General features: G+C 38.7%; 1 protein-coding gene across 4 annotated transcripts in view; it reads left to right on the top strand.

The window, feature by feature from the left end:
- Positions 1-24,072, top strand: part of pdzrn3b (PDZ domain containing RING finger 3b) — a 208,226-nt gene that overhangs the window by 3,329 nt on the left and 180,825 nt on the right. For 2 of the 4 annotated variants that reach the window (XM_008410600.3, XM_008410601.3), the window contains exon 2: positions 19,729-19,815. The exons of the other annotated variants lie outside the window; for them this stretch is intronic. In XM_008410600.3, the coding sequence (XP_008408822.1) occupies positions 19,729-19,815 (87 nt within the window). The remainder of the gene's footprint in view (positions 1-19,728; positions 19,816-24,072) is intronic. 4 annotated transcript variants of the gene reach the window in all.

The following is a 24,072-nucleotide window of genomic DNA, read 5'->3' as shown; positions in this document are numbered from 1 at the left end:
AACAAAATGCAAGAATAAACTAAGAAACTAAAGTAAATACAGAGGAATAAACTGGTATGGCAAGACCTTTCGAGCAATAATTAATACAGAGGACTGTATAGCAAGAATAAACAGACACTATTTCCAGATAAAAGGTAAAATAATTTTGTTGAAATGTCATGGGTTTGTTGAGACCACATCTAGTACTGAGACTAAATATATCTTAAAGACCATAACAGTAAAGAACTGATCACTTATTTATGTTTTTAATTAGATTTGATATATTTATTTCTTCAATATTATTTTTCATGTCAGTGTTAATGTCATGGTGGTGTTCAGTGACTCTGTGACATTTTCAATTTGACTCATTAGGATTTGATTAAGAACCAGATTTGTTTTTTGTAATTTCTGTCCAGTAAAACTATGAATCTATAAATCAATAGAGAGGTCTATATAAAGATATAATCCATGTTTCTGTTTCATATTTGTATGGCATTAAAAGGACCTGGAACTTTTGTTTTTCCACTGAAAGCTCTGGTTTGCACAATAAATGCCTTGTGGGTGAAGTTTTATGGATGATACTCTGATGTCCCATTCTCCTGAAGGCAGCATAGAGCTGCACCACCAGAAACCAACAGAAACACTGAAGAGAAGAAGAGTTATGATTAATGTAGTTACAGTTCTATCCATGTTAATGTTGCAGAGCTCAGTTGTTTTGAAAATAGTTCAAAGTTTAAACTGGCATGTTGTACATCTTTTATCTGGTCATTTTGTGCAATATTTAACAACTAGAAAATGACACGGAATAAGAATATTTTTTCCACTCTGATTGGCTGCTGTTAGGCCTACTAATTTTAACTTGAATGTTCATTGCATTTTTTCATAGACGCCTATGAAAATAATTTCTATTCCCATGACTTTTTTGTTCTCTGGCAAATTATTTTTGATGATAAATACAGAAACAAGCATAAAAATCAAAACATCTACAAGTGATAGTAATATTAATAATAAAATATTAGTCGGTGCAAAGTAGCCTGAAAATTCTTTGGTGGGGGGCGGTGAGGGACCTGGATAAAGGCTAGGGAGGCGCTGGGCCGAAAAAGGTTGAGAAACACTGCTCTATATGAAAGAAATGCTAGCAAAAATCAATTGAGTTCCATTTTTAAAAAATAATAATTTTGCTTAAAATGCGATACAATTCAAACGTCACTTTTAGACTGAAGTTTGAAGTATGAGAAAACTTTCTAATAGGTATTTCTAATCTATTTTTTTCACATTATTACTCTTCCTGATCAAGTACATGTAATGTTAGCCAAAATGTATTTTTTTGTCCATGAGATCCCAGATTCTGTAGTAACACAGATAAAAGTTCCAACAACAAAAATGTCCCGTTAGCATTTCACAAACGTAGCTTAGTGACCCCACACTTTTAACAGTTTTTGTTTCTTTCTTCGTTAGCGCTTCTTTCTGTCCCTCCCTCACCGCCTCCATCCACAGCTGCTAATAGCACTTGGCATTTGTCAGTATCTCATCGGTGACGGTGAAAGCGTTGCACAATACAAATAATTGTCTGGCCGGAACACAGTGTGCTAAATAGAAAAACAACGGAGCCTTGCAGCAGATAATATGCACAGAGGAACTTTAGAAGTTGAGGTTCTTGAATCTTTTGATGAATTATTACAGTCCTAGTTGCTATGCTTGTTGTAATTTTCAAACTGTGTGAGCAGCTCCACCTTCACTTTCTACACCAGGAACTTTGATGCTCTTCTGAGATCAGAAATATTTCCAGACAGCCAAATTTGTCTGATTACAGAGTAAAGCAGGGGTCCCCAAACTACGGCGCGCGGGCTGGATCCGGCCCTCCTCCACATTTGGTCCGGCCCCCTGAACAATTCCAGAGAGCATTCAGATTTTTTTTCATCTACCGTATTTTCCTGACTATAAGCCGTTTGTATGTGGATTTTTCTTCAACCACCAGGGGGCTCTTTAGCAGGAAGTGAATTATTGGAAGTCTGTTACTTGCGGGCCAACACTGAGCCCACAAGCAGAAAAATGAGTAAGAAACAGATCAGATGCCTTTGGAAAGTTTCTTTGCAAAGGGGAAAAGGCCCAGATAAGAGATAGGAGAATGAATTGGACCGATATGCGAGTCCCACATTATAAGCCCGCTCTGCGTAACATGCGGCGACCGGCTGCTAATGAGGCAATGAAGCTTCAAGCTGCTTTGCCACATAGAGACCAAGCAGGCTGTGGATATAAGCAACACTTCGGGTGTCATGGTCTCCCATCACTCCCAGATGGGACCGTCTCGTTGCAGAGAAACAAGCTCAGGGCTCCCGTTAGTCGTCATCGTGAGTTAAAATTTTCACGAAAGTAAAATGTTCATTTTTGTGGTGCTTCTGTTATTTTGAAGGGATATGTAAACGTTACCATAGCGACCAGAGTCGGAGAGCGTTTGGGCAGTGGTCGAGAGGAGATGAGTAGAGCTTGTGAGACTGAAGTCTGGTTTAGACGGAAAGATTTAAGATCGTCGGCCGATTCTCCAAACCTCTGTGACCACAGAGCTGATAAAAGTACAACAGGTTCGATCGGTTCGTGTGTCCAAGGCAGGAGCAACACAAACCGATTCCAGTCACGAACATCACGATTCCAGAGGATAATCCAGTAAAAACCCCAACATAGCGGGAATTTAGAATAACCAAACACGGATGACGATGTAGAAGCAATAGTGATAGTTTGTAGAGTCATTTAAGAGATAAAAGACGTAACAAAAAGAAAAGGCGGTGGATAAAAGACGACGGGAGCAGCCGCTCTATTTGCTGCACTATAATTTGGAGGTGACTATGTTTTTTCATAGTTAACATTTTTAACTGAATAAACATAATAATGACCTTTAGAAACATTTCCACACATCATCTCCGATATCCACCGGACTCTCAGTTGTGCGATATGTCAGCTGTTTGGGATTCCCCTTTGTTCTTGCGTCACCGCGCTTTCTGATTGGCTACCTGTCACATTGAACAGTTTGTATTCTCGTTCCAAGTCAGGGAAAACCCCACAGGCTGCGATAAAAGGGCGAAGACAACCCAAATTGGGCATATTCAGGATTTAGTGGAAACACCAACATATAGAAGCCTTATCTGACCATCCCCCCCCGAGCCGCAACAAAATTTCCAAGTCTTGACCGGTCCGCTGTAATTAAAAGGTTCGGGACTACTGATTTAGCACATGCTAGTAGCAGACACAAAGGATCAGCACTTTTACGGTTACAGTTACCGTTCGGAAACTACCGTAATCAGTTCTGTTAAATCTAATCTTGGTACCTTTTTCTTTTTCAATGTAATAAATGGGATATTCAATTGACCTGTTATGACTAAAATGTTGGGTGTCCGCCCCCCTCTGCTGCTGCTGCATCGCTGTGGAAAACCTGGAGCGACAGAGATATCTGTGGCTTATATGTGTATGTTTACTGGTTTAAAAAAAAAAAAAAAAAACTTTGGGGTTGTGGTTTATAGTCCAGTGCGGCTCATAGTTCGGAAAATATGGACTATAATCCTTCCTGGATTTTTTTCTGTGAAGAACCCAGAGAGGGTAATTTGATTATTTATTTCATTAATAGTGTTATTATTTATTTCCTGACTTGTTCTGTGAAGAACCCAGAGAATGTTATTTGATTGTGCTTTATGGAAAACACTATATTTTTACATTTAGGCACTCCTGCAATCGTCACACTTTTTCTGTTACAAACTAACTCCGGCCCCCCCACCAGAGAAGGGAAAAGTTATGTGGCCCTCACAGGAAAAAGTTTGGGGACCCCTGGAGTAAAGTATGCTGGAAGTCTTTCAGCCAGCTGATGAACAGTGCCCAGCACAGTGGGGTGGGGGGAAGTTTGATGTTATGTACTTAAACTATTGAAAATGACAGAAATTAGCCCAGAATATCTTCAGATGTTATTTCTCGAACCTTTAAGGGTTATTTACACAGTAACTAATGATTATCTTAACAGAAAACAACCGTTGGAGGCAGTGCACCACCAATAATCTTCCCTGTGAAACATGTTTAGAGAATGGAACATGTTTAGAGAATGGAACATTTCAGAATTTCTACACAGAGTAATTATCTTGCATATTGAAGGTGGTGTGAAAATCAATAAGATAACATGAATATTTTGAAGATTGTAGTTTTCAAAATGGTGAAACTGTTTTGGTTTTGACACCTTCAGATCTTTGACTAAACTTTTTTTTATACTAACTAAAGATGCCAAAAAGTTATCTACTTCAGATAAGATTTTGCTGTGTAAACATTAGCCATATTTCAGTTTGGCCAGTCCTTGTCTTTTATTTAGCTCATACAATGTAACCTGAGGTTTTATTTAGCCCATAAGTCCCATCCAAATTTAGCCCAAACAAAGACGTTAAAAGTCTGGTCAGCCCATTTCCTCAACCCTCACTTTTCTGCCATATGTAGGTATCAATCACCTGTAAACCAACATTGTTATGTTCCACAGACTTTTGTCTTTTGAGTGGAATTTTTCACAAGAGGAGGAACTACTCACAGCCAGTTAGCAAAACCTGACATAAGAAATCCAGATTTGATCACTTTAAATGTAAAAATAAAACGATTTGAAAAGGGTTCTTGTGATTTATATTATGAAAGATGTTACCGACTGTTGAACCATGTTTGATGGCTGCTGTTGCTGCTCTGAACAGCTGAGAGGAGTGGTCAGAATGTGATCAGGGCTTAGTTAGGAACTCTAGCTGAGAGGGGAAGGAATTTCCACTGACAGCTGAATGTTTTCGAAACGTTCCTTTTAATTTTACATCACCTTCAACATTTTTATGTTGGATCACTTCTTTTTATCTTTCTGTTCTTCATTTGTTTAGCTTCACAGCTTCATTTGCTCACTGGATGGATGCGGTCCAAGCCAGATGTTTTCCAGTAGACTGGTAAATTGTGCAGCAGAAGCACCGAGGCGAGCAAATGTTGAAATCGCTCGCAGTGATATAATGATGCTCACTGGTTTTTATTAATACCTAGCTATGGTTTACATTACAGAGGTAGATTGGTCCTGCCGCTGAGACATACTTTATGTCCGTCTGTCTTGTTCTGCCATTATTACGTAAACAGGAAATTAACACTTTAGGCACAACTTGAATATCCATAAAAGCCCCTGAAGTTGTTTCAGAGGTCATGCTAAAGAGGAAGGACAAAATGGAGGCTGGAATGAGAGGAAACAATATTTGACAGTGCGGTTAGTCTAAAAGGATTTTTCATCCCACAAAGGTTTTCACTGGATCAAATCAAATGGTGAAGTCTGTTGTTTGCTGCACAGTTTGTGAAACTGAATAACACATGTTGAATTAGCTCTGCCGGTCGCTTTAAGCCTTACCTCTCCTCTGTGATCTCACAGATGAATTCCTATCACCTGTAATTACAACTACTTCTCATTAATCATACGTCATTTGGAATATTTTGACTCTTCATGGTAGGAAAAGCCCAGGCTACAATGTGTGCGCTAGCCTTCCTGTTAGCTGTCACTCACACTGCCATGGATCTGGAACATGCTAAATGGAGTGAATCCGTTACAAGACAGGCTTCACAAACCAGCATGTAGGTGGAGAGAAAGGTGTGCTACAGATTTGTTATGACATATTAACTCAGCTGAGAAATTAGTTTTTCACTACTTCAGAAAGAGCACATGCCAGAAAACAGTGAGTTTTGACTAATTCACATGTAATTCATTGACTGTTATCACCACAAAAGGAAAGAAGTTGATTTATATCAATTATTGGTAGTACAACACCAAAAAAATCATGTTCATAAATAATACTGTTTGCCTCTCATTTAATCAGACGCAAACTGCCAAAAATGTTCATTGAATATTCATGAGTTTGAAACTAGTGGCAGATATCTCGGATATTAAATGGGGTTTGACTTTGAAATTCATTGTGTGTTCGGATATATTATTTTATTTCGAACTCAGAAATTGCAACTTCTGAGTAGAAATCGAGTTTGATAGCTAAATATTAAGCTACATTTTTTTTCTTATTTTTAGCTAATGATGCTATTAGCTACAAGCCAAGTAAAATGTTTATCTTAGCTGCTTTTGTACATTAAGGAGAAAAACTGTCCTACATTCTTCACGTGTGTGTTGTGTAGGAATGAATGTAGGGCTGTTGTAAATAAATATTTTAGTAATCAGGTAATCTATCAATTATTCTGATGATTAATTGAGAAATCAGATAAAAATATGATCAAATAAAATATTGGTAAATCTAGCATTACACCAGTGTTACTGTTGGATATCAACATCAGTCCAATTTTTCATATTTGAGCATCCCTAACAGTTACTTTTCTGTAGTTTAGAAAATTAACCTGTACCAATAATAGGTCACTTTGTAAGTTGACCAGAAGAAAAGTTATACAAGAATCTGAAATTATATTCATGTTAATAATAAAGAGGTGGGCTCAGAAATACATTTATAAAAAAATGTCTTTTACAAATGCTTTTAGTTTATGCATTCATCTTCAGTCAATCTAATAGATGAACACTCACCTTGCCCTGCCATTTATAGCTTTTGTGTTTATGTTGGCAACAGGATTTCACACCTTCGTTCGACACGCCTAGAAACTCATCTACCAGTTACGTAACATTGCGATGCGCTCTGCCACACATTTGTTGAGACCGGGATGATATGAAATTCATTTCCGGTTCGTCCATAAAGCTACACTTACACTATAAGCATCAACTATGGCACAGCCGCCCACCGTGTTCAGTCTATCCGCTCACCTGTATAAATACTCCTGCAACACTCGTCCCGCCATTCGGTTTGAACCAGCAGCTCCCGGAGAAGAAAAGCTGCCGTACTCCAGGCATCGCTGCAGTCATTTTAATAATGCTTCTTGATCCCCCAAAAAAGATGAAAACCTGGGCATTATCATCAATCAATAAAATCCCCACAGGCCGAACTTGAAAATTAGACTTAATGCTTCTAACGTCCAATTTGATGTCATGTACTTAAACTATTGAAAATGGCAGAAATTAGCCCAGAATATCTTCAGATGTTCTGTCATTATTACGTAAACAGGAAATTAACATTTTAGGCACAACTTGAATATCCATAAAAGCCCCTGAAGTTGTATCAGAGGTCATGCTAAAGAGGAAGGACAAAATGGAGGCTGGAATGAGAGGAAACAATATTTAGTCTAAAAGGATTTTTCCTTTTACACTAACCGTGGGAATTTAAAAGCTTGATTGATGATTTAAGCATCTTTTTTAATATGCTTATAAATAATTTTTGTCTAATTTCTCTACAATTCTCCATGTGATGGTTTAATTAACCATTGCAGCCTGTTGGGAATTTAAAGGCTTCATTGTTGTTTTAATTATGACAGAAATGTCAATAAAGAAAGCTTTCAGCACTTTAATAAAACACTTATTTCATTAGAATAAAGAAACAGATCTGCCAGGTTTCTGTTTTCTTTCACACTGTGCAACGATTGCTCTAACTGTTCTAAAATCTATGTTTAGCTATCTTAAACGCCCTGGATTACAAGGTTACAGAGTTCTTCTTGCTCGTGCCCACGTGTCAGTGCTTTGTAAATCAATCTGTTCCGTTTTGTTCTGCATGACAGTGCCTACTCTATAATTAGAACTACTATGCTGAACGGTATACCGGGGAAAGAGGCAGCTTGATGGTGGACTGACTTGAAAAGTGTGGCACATGCCGAGGGGTAAAGCTCAGCAAAAAGGTGGCAGATGAAACATGTCTGTCTCAGACCGTTTCCTTCTTTTTCCACTGAACCTACAGTTAAGTTCAGAATTATTTATATTCAACACAGAAGCTTGTTTCTTATGAACACAGACCAGCTTTCTGTGTGTTTCTAGCAGTCATGTAACAAATTTGATTTGGTAGTCAGCTTCAAGTCTTTGAAGTTGGAAGGCCTCCAGGCCATCACCCTGATCTTTGAACAGATTATCTATGGAAGTCAGGACTCCAGCTGGGCCACTTGAAAAAACATATTACTTCTAGTCAGAAGAAATGTGTTGGTAAAATTAAAGGATTACTACAAATCTAAATTTGCCAGGGAAGGTAGAGGTTTTATGTAATTGACTTTTTTGAGCTGTTATGATGTTATTCCCTCATTGAAAACATCGAGGTACGTCATTAAAAACACACTTATATGTTTATATTGTCCTGCGTGGGCAATATAGACTTTTATCACAATTTTATCACAATATTTTGTATTTTGTGGTATTACTGTATTAACAATGAAAACGATGATGGAAAAACACAAGACAGAAGGGTAGACACAATAATGTGTGGCTGAATTGGCAGTTCTAACAGTCAATGGGAAAAAACTGTTCTTTAGTGCAGTGTTTTTCAACCAGTGCACCAAGGTACGTTATTTTATTGAAAAAAATCACGAGGCACACCACCAACCAAAAAATTTAAACAAAGATACTCTGTAGCCGCCTATATTACATATATAATCATTCTTATCAAAATATCTTGAATAGGAATCAAATAAACAACAAAAAATTATTTTTTATCATATTTTACATTTCTTATTTCAAATTGCACTTAACATGTCCACTTCAAAAATACACCTGAACAGTGCCACAACTCTGTCGTGTGTGATAGTAACATTCATGCATCACTAATTCTCTTGTTTTAATGTAAAATGCTCTGTACCTACTGTGATAATAAAATTACATCATTACGCCGCTAGTCACTACTACAGCAAAGACACTCAAAGATGGCAGATAATTTGCATCTTTGAATTATTTAAATAATTAATTATTTGCAGATAATTAATTTGTTTTCAAAAAATCTTTTAAGACCAATTACTGTATTTTCCGGACTATGAGTGCACCATATATAAACCGCACCTTCAAATATTTTGAAAGCCCCCTCCCCTCTGGAAACTTAGATATATCAGCTGCACCGGGCTACAGGCCGCTGCTCTCTGTGCCGTTCTCGGTTTCCCATAAGGACCCAGCAGAGGGCTGCGTCCTAATAACTGCTGGATATATTAAGGACGCAGTTCTCCGTCTCCAAATCCGGTTTCGTTCACGCTGAGTTTACGTGCAGCGGCTCTATTTCTCTCCTGTACTGCCAGATCGATACTCCTCAACTTAGAAGCTGCATCATATGAGTTTGAAAACATTCCTCTGTCGTGCCTGCTGCTAGCATGTGCTTGTTCTAAATTAAAATTAGCACCTGCTTCTTTGATTTCTAATTTTGACTTCCAATGATTCACTTCCTGCTAAAGAGCCCCCTGGTGGTTGAAGAAAAATCCACCAAAAAGCCACACCGGGCTAGAGGCCACATGGTTCAAAGCTTAGGAAAAAAGTAGTGGCTTATAGTCTGAAAAATACGGTAGGTGAAAATGGATAATTTCCACGGCACGCCTAACGATCACTCACGGTACACTAGAGTGTGCCGCGGCACAGTGGTTGAAAAGCACTGCTTTAGTGTATATGTCTTTATACTGCTGTACCGTCTCCCTATGGCAGCAGGGTAAACAATACATATATACTGACATGTATTCAAGTTCCCTTGCCACAAACAATGGAGAAAACACTAACATTTCTTATTATGTTGAGGTTTTTTGTTTTTTGAACAATAGTAATTAAAATTTAGTGAAACAACAGTGCATCAAAATTCTACCATAGTGTTGCTTTGATTCTTTCATGCATGTTTGAAAAATCCTTAATTCTATTGATCTAAAAATACAATTTCTCAGTCTTATGTTCCTGAGAACTGTTGCATATTAGCGAATAGGGATGGCATAGTTACTTTGAAAAAGTAACTTTAATCAGATTACTGACTATTCCTTGAAAAAGTAACTTAAATTACTGACTACTTGATTTGGAAAATAAAAGTAACTTTAAACTTTACTTTTAACATTAAAAGTAACTTTTTTAGAACGTTCAGCAGCTGCTAACAACACAACGCTCCACCACCTGTGAAAATTACATTGAGCTTTGCCAATACTTAATTGCAAGTTATTTTATAATGGTAACATCAACAATTTATCTCCACTTATAATGTTGAACTGAAGGGGAGATTGTTTAATGGTTACAACAGTACAAAAAAAACTTTAGTAATTTGTGTGTTTTTGTGTGTTCCACTATTTTTTAGGATTTTAGATCCCCTTCTTCCCCCCGCCCCAGCCTCCAGGTTCTGCATTACGATCCTGCGCTTGGTGTCAGAGCGCAGCGCACAGAGCTCGTCCTCCACGACTCAGATATCCTTCTGCACAGATTTGTGACACTTATCTTAATATTAATTATTATAATGGCATTTAGTTGCACAACTTTACGGACTCGTTCATTCGTAGCTGTTTTCATGTGCTGTTCATATTAGCCTCGATGTTTGCAGTTTTCTAGAGCGCAACGCGAAGCTCGACGTCATTCACAGCAAATATATTAATTTGACATTAACAAAGACACAGCGGGACGGATCATCCGGGAAATGATGGACAGGGAGAGCCTGACTAAAACAACCTGAATGACAGACAAATTCTGGGATTAATTGAGTCTCTGCTCACTAGCGGAACAAGTCAGCGTCGGGCCGGGGGGCGGTGCCAATGACCGCTGCCAATGACCGGGCCCCTCACGTGTGTCACCTGCGATTCTGGAAACTGTTTAGCGGGGTTGGGCCGCGTTTCTCGTTTCATTTTTACCCAGGAAGCACATTGGCTGTTTTTTTTTTTTTTTTGGGCTACCTTACAATAATGTACTAATGAGTTCATGCTTCATATTTGAATACTGTAAGCCTTACAGAAAGTACAGTGGCCATCGTACTTTCGTAAGGTTTATCCTTGTATGTTAAAGTTTCATGAAATATCTGAAGTTTTATATATTTTACTTTAGGATAGAAATGCACCACAAACCTATGATATAAACATAAACTTTTCATAGGAAAGGAAGAAAAAAATACATCCAAACTATATGGACTATTTCTGAGTCATTATCGTCAGATGACTAATAAGTCATCTGACAGTTTTGACAGTTTCTGATAGTTTTGGTTGAGTCTCTTTTGTGTTGGTCTGAATGTGGTCCCCAAACTACGGCCGCGGGCCGGATCCTGCCTGCCTCCACATTTGGTCCGGCCCCCTGAACAATACCAGAGAGCATTCAGATTTTTTTTCATACACCGTATTTTCCGGACTATAAGCCACTTATATGTGGATTTTTCTTCAACCACCAGGGGGCTCTTTAGCAGGAAGTGAAACATTGGAAGTCAAAATTGGAAATAAAAGAAGAAAGTGCCCATTAAAACGGAATTAGGTATTAATAGGGAATTGAAATTTGAGAATGTTGTTGATCAGTTAAATAGCATTGAGGGGGAAAAGAAGATTTTTTGTTTTTTCTTTTATAATACTGGGATCATTATGAGAATTTGAGGTATAAATATTAGGATTCAGTAGATGGCAGTAGTGCGACAATAATGGATGCAAGCTGCTGTTGAAATCTAAAGAAGAAGAAAGTGCCCATTTTCATTTAACACATGCCAGTAGCAACACGAAGGATCAGCACTTTTACTGTTACAGTTATCGTTCGGAAACTACTGTAATCAGTTCAGTTAAATCTAAACTTGGCAACGTTTTCTTTTTCAACCCTAATAATTGTGATAATGTGATATCCTCCCAGGGAAGGAGGAATTCAATTGACCTGTTATGACTCAAATTTGAGGTGTCTATCCCCCTCTGCTGCTGCTGCATCGTTGTGGAAAACCTGGAGCGGCAGAGATATCTGCGGTTTATATGTGTATGTTTTCTGGTTTAAAAAAAACAAAAAAACTTTGGGGTTGTGGCTTATAGTCCAGTGCGGCTCATAGTTCGGAAAATACGGACTATAATCCTTCCTGGATTTTTTCTGTGAAGAACCCAGAGAGGGTTATTTGGTTATTATTTATTTCATTAATAGTGTTATTATTTATTTCCTGACTTTTGTTCTGTGAAGAACCCAGAGAGGGTTATTTGATTGTGCTTTCTGGAAAACAATACATTTTTACATTTAGGCACTCCTACAATCGTCACTTTTTCTGTTACAAACTGACTCCGGCCCCCCACCAAAGAAGGGAAAAGTTATGTGGCCCTCACAGGAAAAGGTTTGGGGACCTCTGGTTTAAAGGGTTGTTTTTACCACCATGGGGAGCAGAGCTTTCAGTCGCTCTGCTCCCCAACTCTGGAACTCATTACCACCATACCTTAGAAACATAAAGTCATTATCACATTTTAAAACCGAGCTCAAAACACACCTTTTTAGATCTGCCTTTTCCACATGACACAATTGGTTTGCCTGATTTTACATAGATTTTATATAGATAACATTGTTTTGTTGTATTTATTTTTATCTATTTTTAATTGTTACATTTTATTTGTTTTTGTCACTGTTTTTTTTTTTTTTTTACTCTTGTACGGTGTCTTTGAGTGCCAGAAAAGTGCCTTTGAAATAAAATGTATTATTATTATTATTATTATTATTATTATTATTATTATTATTATTATTATTATTATTATTATTATATATTTGAAATTTTAAATCAACATTTGTGACTGTATACAAAATAGACCAGCAAATATTACAGTAAGTACATTGCGAGGGATAACAAAACTTACTGCAAGGGAACGCAAAAGAAAATGTTTCCCCATGTCCCCTAGAGGGGGACATGGAAACAGCTAGTATTTGTCAAAACACAAATACTAGCTGTTTAAGGTTTTGTTTTTTTACACATGTACTCAGTGGTGGAAAATTATTCAATTAACACCTGATGAGTTTAGTAGAGCTTTGGTAATAAACACACTTATTACTTAGCATATTATCAGCACTTGCTGTTCCGGTCTTTACAAAAGCAAATGTTTCCTGGTTGTGTATCAAACTGAACAGCCAGCTGTTGTCTTGCAGACAGTAATGTCTGTAATTTGGAAGCATGTGTCACTAATGGTGATGTGAAATTGTTCTGGAACACACATTCCACTATGACCTGACAAGCACATGATGACCTTCCCTAGCCACCATGGCTGTTAGGACACTGTACATGGCAATAATATCTGCTTTATATTTAGTGTTTCTGTGTCACAGCATGCTGTGGTGGCAGCTGAAAATAATGTTACCTCAATACTACCGTAAGTCCAGCTTGATAAAAAATAATTAATTAAAGGCTGACTGAGTTTTCCAAAGGTTTTCATGTAATGTTACTTGTGAAAAAGATGCAACACATTTTTCTGGATGGTAAATTGTCATGCGATAAATTACAATATTGTTATTTTGAGACCATTTTCAAATAACATAAGATTAATGGCATAATAATGCAAGTACACATTCTCAAATATCAATCAATTTTCATTTAGCATTAGACCTGGAAAACATTGTAAATATCAAAAATTAACAAACAAAACAACAAACAAAATGGATACTGAAGTCTCTGCGAACAAAATTGCTCTTCCAAAAGAGAGATTAGTTGAGACCGATATACCAGACTGAAGACCCCAGATAGCACAATAGGAGTGAAAAAACATTGAAACAATGTCAGGCAGAGACATTGAATCTACGTTGAAGCCAATTACGTTGAAACGAAATAATGACTTGCATGTTGAATCAACGTTAGGGTTTCAATCATAACTGACACCATATCAATGTTGATTCATCTGTATGTCAATTTGCATGCATATTTGTGTTGATGTTACATTGATTCAGTTAGGAATCAACGTTGATTCAACCATCATTTGAATGTGGATCTGCATGCATATTTATGTTGATTTTATATTGAATCAATGTTAGGAATCAATGTTGAGTTAACCATCTTCTGAATGTGGATCTACATGCACAATCTGGGTTGATTTTATATTGAATTAAAACTAAGGAGGAGCTGCACAGTGGAGCAGTTGGTAGAGCTGTTGCCTTGCAACAAGAAGGTTCTGGGTTTGATTCGCGGCCCAGGGTCTTTCTGCATGGAGTTTGCATGTTCTCCCTGTGCATGCGTGGGTTCTCGGTACTCCGGCTTCCTCCCACAGTCCAAAAACATGACTGTCATGTTAATTGGTTCTTATAAATTGTCCCTAGGTGTGTGTGGTTGTTTGTCCTGTCTGTCTCTGTGTTGCCCTGCAAATTATTATTATTATTATTATTATTATTATTATTATTATTATTATTATTATATATTTGAAATTTTAAATCAACATTTGTGACTGTATACAAAATAGACCAGCAAATATTACAGTAAGTACATTGCGAGGGATAACAAAACTTACTGCAAGGGAACGCAAAAGAAAATGTTTCCCCATGTCCCCTAGAGGGGGACATGGAAACAGCTAGTATTTGTCAAAACACAAATACTAGCTGTTTAAGGTTTTGTCCAGGTCACCCTGGACTGGTGACCTGTCCAGGGTGAACCCCGCCTCTCGCCCGGAACGTTAGCTGGAGATGGGCACCACCAACCCTCCCAACCCCAATAAGGGACAAGGGTGAACAGAAAATGGATGGATGGATGGAAGCTAAGGATTTATGTAAAAAAAAAATTGCTGATAGGTCTACATCATAACATGCCACTAAAAGTTTCTTCACTGGTGTTAAACACACTATTTTATTGGCAGATGATGAGTATCATGTGCATCATGGGTATATGTTGTTCGAAAGTATCTTACATTAACATATTACCAAAACTGTGTGTACAAAAGGTTAAAAATGACAACATGGGATTGATATAACATTTTATTTCAGAAAAGGGGAATAGATCTTTAAACATATTTGACTCCTTTTTGACTGTCAGAACAACAGTTTATTGTCCATGGAAGAACAGCATCCATGAGGTTAAGCTTTGTGCTGTATGAACCAGGGAAACGGTACAGTACAAGTTGGGGTAACCCAAGTTTGACACAACCTTTGTGATCATAATTCAACATTGGATTAAAATCTTTTGCAAACAAGCCAACAGCGAAGTGGCTCTGTGGTTGGAACATTCCACTCATGTAAATAGTGGGGGTGGACCGCTTCACTCCTTGAAGTAAGTTGTGGATGTTTTGTGTCAAAATATCACACAAAACAGAATTTTTATGGACGAGTAAGAAAATGTACAGAAAGGAATCACCACCCTCTATCCTCTACAGTGCTTAAGTTAAAATGTGATAAGAAATAAAATGCTCTCACCCAGAGCTCCGATGAGGAGGAGAAGAGGGGAAGATGTGTGGCAAAACAACATACATTGATCAGACGTTGATCAGACATCAGCATTTTATTCATTAGATTTGAACCACAAAACAACATTGATTCAATGACACATTTTCAACATTGGTTACTTGGCTAGAATTGGATGGTTGTTTGATGGTTGATGGACTCATCTTCCAGCCCTGCTTTCAGTAACTTCATGTTTCCCTTTCCTGTCAAACACAAGCCATGGCTCTCAAAAGGTTGAAAAACAAACTGATGCAAAAAAGCCTAAATGTTTTTTTCTCCTATCATGTTGGCCACAAACATTTAATTAAAATATCTACAGTAATGTGTTTGTGTCTCTGCTGCACTCTGACTCTCTGCATCCTGATGTCCCTGCATGGATTCATGTATTTACAACAGATACTACAGTAATTTACAGTATAGGAATGTAAATTAGCTAAGTATAAAAAGTATGTTTATATCATACAGAATGAGAATTTTAACTGATTTTCAGATGTATACATTATTATACATCTCAACTCTATTTACTGCATAACCCATTTCCTACAGCAAAAGTTTGCTTTCATTTACTGTATTTTTAAACCTCTCCTCAAGCCCTTTTCTGATTGTCTCATAAACCTTTACCCTTATAAATAGTGTGGCAGTAATGAAAAAAAAAAGAAAAGTTAAAAGAAAATCAACCTGACATCAGTCTTCACCTGTTCTCCTTTCTGGTTCTATAGTTTTTTTTATATCTTCACACCCTGAAGCTTTACTTGGCTCTCCTATGTCTTCCCTGACCTGCTCTTCTCGTAATAAAATAGTTTAGTTTTAAAGAAATTAAAACTGGTTAATACTCAATAAACTAACTGAAGACCTCACCAGAGCTTCATCAGTCTCTTCACCTTTCTTCAACAGCGTCACTATTCTAGCACTCATTCTCCTGAATATATAATATAATATAATATAATATAATATAATATAATATAATATACATGTTAAGAGGTAGAGTATGATCAGTATGGTAGAGTGTGGCCATTGCTCACACTGACGTTACACTTTAAACAAAAAAGGCTCATTTTGCTGCCGTTTCATTTACTTGTGATGAAATACAACATTGTGGCTAGAGTAGCTAACTTTTAGACAAAGTTAGCAGTAAAATATTAGACGTGTGACTATTCCAGAATTAAAACAACTTAACCAAAAAGATTTGGTTCTATTTATGAATGTAAACTGTCAACAAGATGTTATAAACAAGCGATATTCATGGCAACATTCCCAACAGACCGTGTTACCTCATTCATACGGACATGGGCGCGGTATTCACCTTATTCCTACGCCCCATGATGCTTTGCGTGAATTATTGGCGCGACCTCTGCCGCAAGCCGGAACTGCCATTTGTTTACATGTTACCCTAACGCCAACCGGTTTTTGTCAGAGCTTTTAGGCTATAATTTCATAGCCTTTTTATGTGGGAACATCAGCGATCAAAGCTTAAATGTGACAATATCGGTTTACCGCAACCTACAGCTATTGAGGGGATGAATGACAACTTGAAGAAATGGCCGCATTTCTTCAAGTCGCATTAACGTATGTAGCTACCCGCACAAGCATATGTAGGTACTTCACTGTCTCAGTTGCTTCAGATGCAGATGTGGGTTATCTTGAACTTGCTGCAGCCACTAACTAAATATGGTCTGATTATTAGAGTACAGCCACAAACAGCACGACAGTTACTCAAGCTCTACAAGGGCATCTTACGGCACTTTCCAGTGGCAAGTTGCTCTCAATGATAGGTTAATGTGTGATTCGGTTCGGTTCTAATCCAGTGGGGAAATTCTGCTGTTGTGCAAGATCTGGAGTGCAGCAGCTGCGGTTATTTCTCTGCTGATCTGCAGCAACATTAAGCAACGGAGAACCTTGAACAGAACCTCACGGTTCTGGTTCTGATGGATTAAATAAATCCAGATATTTTATTTTGTCTTATAAATAAAATTTCCAGGCCCAATATGATAAATACTCAGATCATGAGCTTCATTATTTTTTAAATTCAAACAAAAAATAAAATTCACATCACACCAAGCTGATATTGTGTAGTTCTGGTGTTTCATACTGTCGGCACAACTCAGATCTATGACAGATCTCAGATTTTCTCTGCTTTTCTCGTCTTTATTACAGTCAGTTCTTCAGAGAAACGAGCTGCTAGCAGCGCTGCTAATTCACGGTCATTCCGTTACAAAACTTAACGATCTTGTTCCTGTAACTCACCGTGATTAAACTCACAATTACGATAATCTGTACTGAGCAGCTCTCTGATAGCAGACGGTGTGTCCGAAAACAAGTTAAATATTGTATTATGACCAAAAAGTGAGATGTAACTTCTATCATGAATATAGATTAGCAAAAAACCCTGCAAATTACAATGAAATAATGCTACTTCCGCTAGCTGCCGGAAGTAACACCCAAGACATACATTTAACTTGTCCCTGTACTTTTTACCACACTTAACAGATGAGTCAGTCAGCAGCAGCTCTAACCCACATACCTCCTGACTTGCCCTCGCCTAAGTCAAATTAAAGCTGCAGTAACTTTTATAATTGTTTTCACATATTTATTAAAACTGTCATTATGTTGTGACAGTATGGTATGAGAGATAATCTGTGAAAAATCTATTTCTTCTGCTTTCTCCCAGTGCTATCTAGAAACAACCAGTCAGTGGCAGGAGAGTTTTAGTGCTGTCAATCACAATCTCATGTAGCTACTCATCCCTATGCTGGAGCTAGCATAGTCTGTTGTCTAGTTAGCATAGCTATCAATGACGACAGATAATTTTCCTGTAATGATATGTTGTTTCTCCACCATTAGCACATTTAGCAGTGAGTGAATGAGGTTGATTGACATCACTAAGACGTCCTACTGGTTATGATTGGTTGTTTTTGGCCAGAACATTGCATTACAATAGTAGTTCAGGGAGGTGGTGGAGGAGATTGATTGTTTTCACAGATTATCGGTCTCATAACCAACTGTCACGACATGGTGACAGCTTTAACAAATATGGAGAAAACATATTTTTTGTTAAAGTTATATCCTGTAGCTTGAATAAAATGCAACTACATAGCATTTTTTTGAGAAGTCTGGATTGCTTCATGTGTATTTTTCACATTACTTTTGACTGTTGCTTGTGGGGAGAGACATTTCAGTAAGCTAAAACTAATAGAAAAAATTTAAGAAACCTATTTGCATGTATGTGGACTGTCGGATGTAAAATTCATGAGCAGTAAATATTGTACTAGTTATTAGTATTGAACCAAAGAAAGCAAAGCAGTTGCAAGCCGTTAAAATTGTGCCGCTTTTTATGGGTCAAATACACTCAAAAAATTGTAACAGCAGCTGCACAGGGAGGGCCCAATCTAATTTTTTGTCAGGGGGCCCAAGATTCCTGGCGGCACCCCTGTACTCAGGATTGTTACAGAAAAATTTTCATCTACACGAATCTGTACCAATTTGACTCCGAGTGCTGTTTTAAACAGGCAAAACCCACAGGGGGTAGTGTAGCACAAAAGAACTGTCAGCCAATCAGATCGTGACTTCCTGTTAGGAATTAAACATAGCACCAGGAGGTTTGTTTGTGTGCATGGATAAATAAGACAAACTACTTGTCAGGGCATCATTATGTAAAATAGAAGTTTTTTTAGCTTTACATCATGCTATAATTATTCTCTCATCAAAAACACACCTGGAGTGTTGCCTTATTCTTTTATGTGTTTTTGAAAAATCCTTTATTTCCTGTGGCAACCATTCAGCTGTGCAAAATGCTTGGAGACGCAGTACAGTATTACTTATTTTCCAGGCAAAGTGGCATTTTAGAGCATAATTAAGTAATTATGTTACCTTCAGTTTTTGTAAGAAGGCTGCATTTATCAAATTTGACTTAAAAAAATTGGCTTTGTAATTTAAGGTTTTGAAATTGGGCTTCTGTCTCTTTAAGAAACTCATGCTTTTTCTGAAACTACCATCAGTAAGTAAGTCATCACAACATGGCTCATTTATTAACTCCTTAACAATGTTTTACCAGAATTGCTCTGAGAAATAGCTCCTATAATGAGCTCAGCAGGTCTGCCAGGTGTTTGCTAATTGCTCCTGGCTAGTCTGAAGGAGCTGAATGGGGGAGTCCTGGAGGAGGGTTGCACTGTGAGGCAGAAGCTCAGAAGCCTATGTCCACCCATGTGTTTTGATTGGCTGAATGGTTGCCATGGAGGTTAAAGGACTTCTCACACATACATGAAAGAATCAAAGCAACAGTTCAGGTCTGCTTTTGATGACAGAAGGAAATTATAATTCCTTCTGTCATGTAAAGGTGAAAAAAGTCGATTTTACACAATACTGCCTCTTTGCGCATTTGAGATTAGCTAACTTGCTCCACTCAGTTGTTTAAAACAAATCTCATTGTCACAGTTACAAATCATAAAAGCTTTCCAAAAATAAAGAGCAGGAGGAATATTTGTCCAAATATACGCCTCAACCAAAATTTACAAATGACCAGAAAATGACCAGCTCACATGTCTCTCTCTCCTGTCTTTCTGTAGGAAGACAACACTAAGAGCGTGACAGTTGTCCTGCTCCGCGAGAGCGGATCTCTGGGTTTTAACATCGTAGGAGGAAGGCCATGTGCGGTAGGTAGAAACTGACAACAGCCACTCCGGTGACTCACAGTGACCCGGAATGAATGTTAGAGTAGAAGAATGCCAAGCCTTCTCTTACTGATGCGGGTTCAGGTGCTTGGCTTTAGCATTTTGTAGCTTGTGAAGAATTAGACAGCACCACCAAGTTTTATTGCGTTTATTTATTGGTTTGGGCTTAGCGGATTTGGCATGGGAAAAAAAATGAAAAGAACTATAATTACATTTATGGGAGTTAAATATGGGGTTACAGTTATGACCGCAGTTGTTTTGTCTTTAATTGAGGGGATTTTGGAGGTGAGGTAAGCACAGAGAGAAAAGGGGTCTTTTTATCCCTGGCTGAACTTTTCACAGCCACTGTTTCCTACCTTCAGGCTACGAGGTAAAAGGCATTAACAATGCCATACGCTCTACTGAGTGAAGGGTTGGAAATATCTCCGCTGCACCTTCCATTCATAGGTTTTTTTCTGCAGATGAGTTCCTATTTACGGAATGTGCTGGTTTCTGCAATTAATTTTAGATTGTTTTACTTTCCCAGCTACTGTCAATATTTAAAAGGTTCTGGTAGGGAGATAAATATACAGGTTTTGTATATTTCAGGGATGCCCAAACTTTTTTAGACCAAGATCTACTTTTTTTCTCACCAGCCGCCTAAGATCTACCTCATGATACAAAGACATAAAAATAGCAAATTAAACTCAATCGACTTATTTTATATGTGAATATACATCAGTTATAGCAGAAATAATAAAGTGACAGAAAACCTAATCCAGTTTCTTCCTCAGTGAGATTCTGACACTCCGAGCAGCTTACTGGTTTCTCAGTCAGAAGCTGGTTGCAAATCTGACGCCAGCAGGTGTCAGTCAGTCATGGTAGATCTGAAATTAGATTTTTCTCAATATGAGAAACTACAGACTGATAGGAGGAACCAAAGAGCCCAGTAAGGGTAAAGGCAAATCTTCTGAAGTCGGGATATAATTAATTTAATTTCACATAATTATCGCGGTAGAGTTTGTTAAAACTTAATGAAATATATTTGTCCTATTTGATGTTGTGACGTATGCTCACAAACAAACGAGGTAATTAGTTCAAGTTTGTCGTTTATTGAACGTTCAGAAACTACAGCAGGTGTGATGAGCCACAGCAAAGGTAAACAAAGGTAAAACAATCCGAAAAGACGATCAACTCAAAACCACTACTACCCTCTTTATCTCCCCCCGCCCTCTCTCTCTTTTTTTTTTGTTGTTGTTTAAGCACACCCATTGCCGTGGCAACCACCTGCGCTTAAGCTGAGCAAAGATTATATTAAAAACACAACATTCAGTCCATTACATATCAGGTTTCCAGGCTTGATATTTATTTCTCGATTAATAAGCCTCTCATGAACACAGTGGTGGTTGAGTAGCTAATTTAAACTCCTGCTCTGCTCGTCAGTCGGTCTTTGAGTTGTCTTTTTTTCTCTTTTTTTTTTTTTTTGTTAATGGAACCAAAACGCACAGAATTGCGCAACACTTTGTTGAAACAATAATTACTGAGATTATTAATTTTAACATGTTTCGTTGACTTTTTATAATTATTCTTTTTTAATGAAGCTACAAACGTTTAGGATCTTAGTGAATATTTTTGATAAGCCTACAGAGGAGGAAGTGCTGGACTCGGCGTCCTGAGATTGTCACCTGCAGAGATCGACTCAAAACCTTTCCGCGATCGACCTGTAACACAAGGTGCTGGTCTGAACAGGTTTTGACTGGGAAAGATGGAATGTGGGATGGAGCCGGGAGATGAAGACGGACAGCGGATGGACTGATAATGGACTCTATCTTAAATGGACCGATGAACCTAGGAGACAGTTTTTTGGACATGGATTTGAGTGGAAGGTTATTAGTGGATAACCAGACCTCTTGTCCCGGGCTGTAGATGGGTGCTGGAGTCCTTCTTCGGTCAGCAAAAAGTTTATTGCGGAGGGAAGTGCTATTGAGGGCGTCGTTAGCGATCCTCCAGATGTTCTTACAACAGCGAATGTGGTGTTGGACTGACGTGACTGAAATAAGAGACTCGTCAGAGGAGGGAAGAGGAGGTTGGTACCCAATGGAAATTTCAAACGGAGACAAACCAGAGGGGAAACATGACAATTATGGGAGTACTCCACCCAAGGCAGAAACTGACTCCAATCAGTCGGGTTGGTGGAGGTGTAACAACGTAAAGTAGACTTGAGTTCTTGGTTGAGGCGCTCAACCTGACTGTTTGACTGGGGGTGATATCCTGACGTTAATGAAACCTTAGCATTGATTGCTGTGCAGAATTGTCTCCACACTTGAGGGATGAATTGTGGCCCTCTATCTGATAAGATCTCAATTGGGGTTCCATGAAGCAGGAAAACATGTTTAACCTGCAGCAATGCAGTCTGAAATGCTGTGGGGAGTTTCTTGAGGGCGACTAAATGACAGGACTTGGAGAAACGGTCTATGATAGTGAGAATGGTGATCATACCTTTAGATGGTGGGAGTCCGGTGATAAAATCTATGGCTATGTGCGACCATGGGCGTTTAGGAGTGGGAAGAGGCTGTGGTAGACCAGATGGTGGTTGATGGGATGACTTGTTACGGGAGCAGATGACGCATGCTTGAACGAACTCCTTCACAACCTTATGCAGGCCACCAAAACCTGCGATTAATTAAAGCAATGGTGCGGCTTGTACCTGGGTGTCCAGAGAATTTGGCTGAATGTTGTCAATGAATGAAGCGGGCTCGGACGGACGACGAAACGTAAATATTGTTCAGAGGGCAGTTCTCGGGAGGTGGTTCAGACAGTTGAGCCTGTTTAATGATGTCTTCAATCTCCCAGGTCACGGCGGCCACCTTACAGCTGGGTGGAAGTATCTGGGCCGGGGTCTTGTCCGAGTCATCGGGAGAATGTAACCGGAAAAGGGCATCTGGTTTGACATTACGAGAACCTGGACGGAAAGAAATGGAAAGATTGAATCTGGAGAAAAAAAGAGACCAACAGGACTGGCGAGGATTAAGTCTCCTGGCTGAGCGGAGGTAAGAAAGGTTCCTGTGATCCATCCAGACCAGCAACGGATGATCAGCCCCCTCCAACCAATGCCTCCACTCCTCCAGGGCCAGCTTGATGGCCAACAACTTTCAATCCCCCACATCATAATTGCGCTCAGAAGGTGACAACCTGCGAGAAAAGAAGGCATAGGGATGAGTCTTGTTGTCTACCTCAAACACCTGGGACAGGACTGCTCCCACCCCAGTGTCGGATGCATCTACCTCAACAACAAATTGTTTGGAAGGATCAGGCAGAATCAGGACTGGGGCCTTGGAAAACAAGGACTTTAGCTTCCTAAAAGCAGCGTCAGCAACAGGGGACCACTGAAACTGGATCTTAGTGGAGGAGAGTGCTGTGAGAGGCTGAGCTGTCTGACTATAGTTACGGATGAACCGACGGTAGAAGTTAGCAAAACCCAAGAACCTTTGGAGCCGTTTTCGAGTTTCTGGAGTGGGCCAATCCAAAACAGCCTTGATCTTTTCTTCAGTTGGCCTGACCTGTCCGCCCTCTAAGATAAAGCCCAGAAATGAGACTGAAGGCTTGTGAAATTCACATTTCTCGGCCTTACAGCTTATTGTCTAGAAGACGTTGCAAAACTGAGCGGACATGTTGTTTGTGTTCAGCCAGGGTCTTGGAGTAAATGAGGATGTCGTCGAGATAGACAAACACGAAGATGTTCAAAAAATCTCTCAGCACATCATTGACCAAAGCTTGAAAAAATGCTGGAGCGTTCGACAGACCAAAGGGCATAACCAAATATTCAAAATGGCCCATTGGAGCCTTAAATGCAGTTTTCCACTCATCGCCCTCTCTAATTTGGAGTAAATGATAAGCTTTGCGTAAATCTAGTTTGGTGAATACCGTGGCTCCATGAACCCGCTCAAAATCTGATGACAGGAGTGGTAAAGGATACTTATTCTTGACAGCTATCTGGTTCAAGCCTCGGGAATCTATGCAGGGTCTGAGTGTGCCATCTTTCTTTCCAACAAAGAAAAAACCTAAAGGTGAAGATGAATGGCGGATGATTCCTGCAGCGAGTGACTCCTTGATGCAGGAATCAATATGTTGTTATATGTTATATAATCTGCTTGACGGTAATGGAGCTCCTGGCCTCAAATCAATACAGCAGTCATATGGGCAGTCATGGGCGGTGAGGTGGAAGAGAACATGCTTTGGTTTTACCAAATACTTGTGCCA

This window comes from Poecilia reticulata, chromosome 5, assembly GCF_904066995.2.
Source record: "Poecilia reticulata chromosome 5, P_reticulata-male-v2, whole genome shotgun sequence".
Classification (NCBI taxonomy): Eukaryota; Metazoa; Chordata; class Actinopteri; order Cyprinodontiformes; family Poeciliidae; genus Poecilia; species Poecilia reticulata.
The sequence above is the reverse complement of the archived record's forward strand: the minus strand, read 5'-3'. Positions and strand labels throughout refer to the sequence as shown.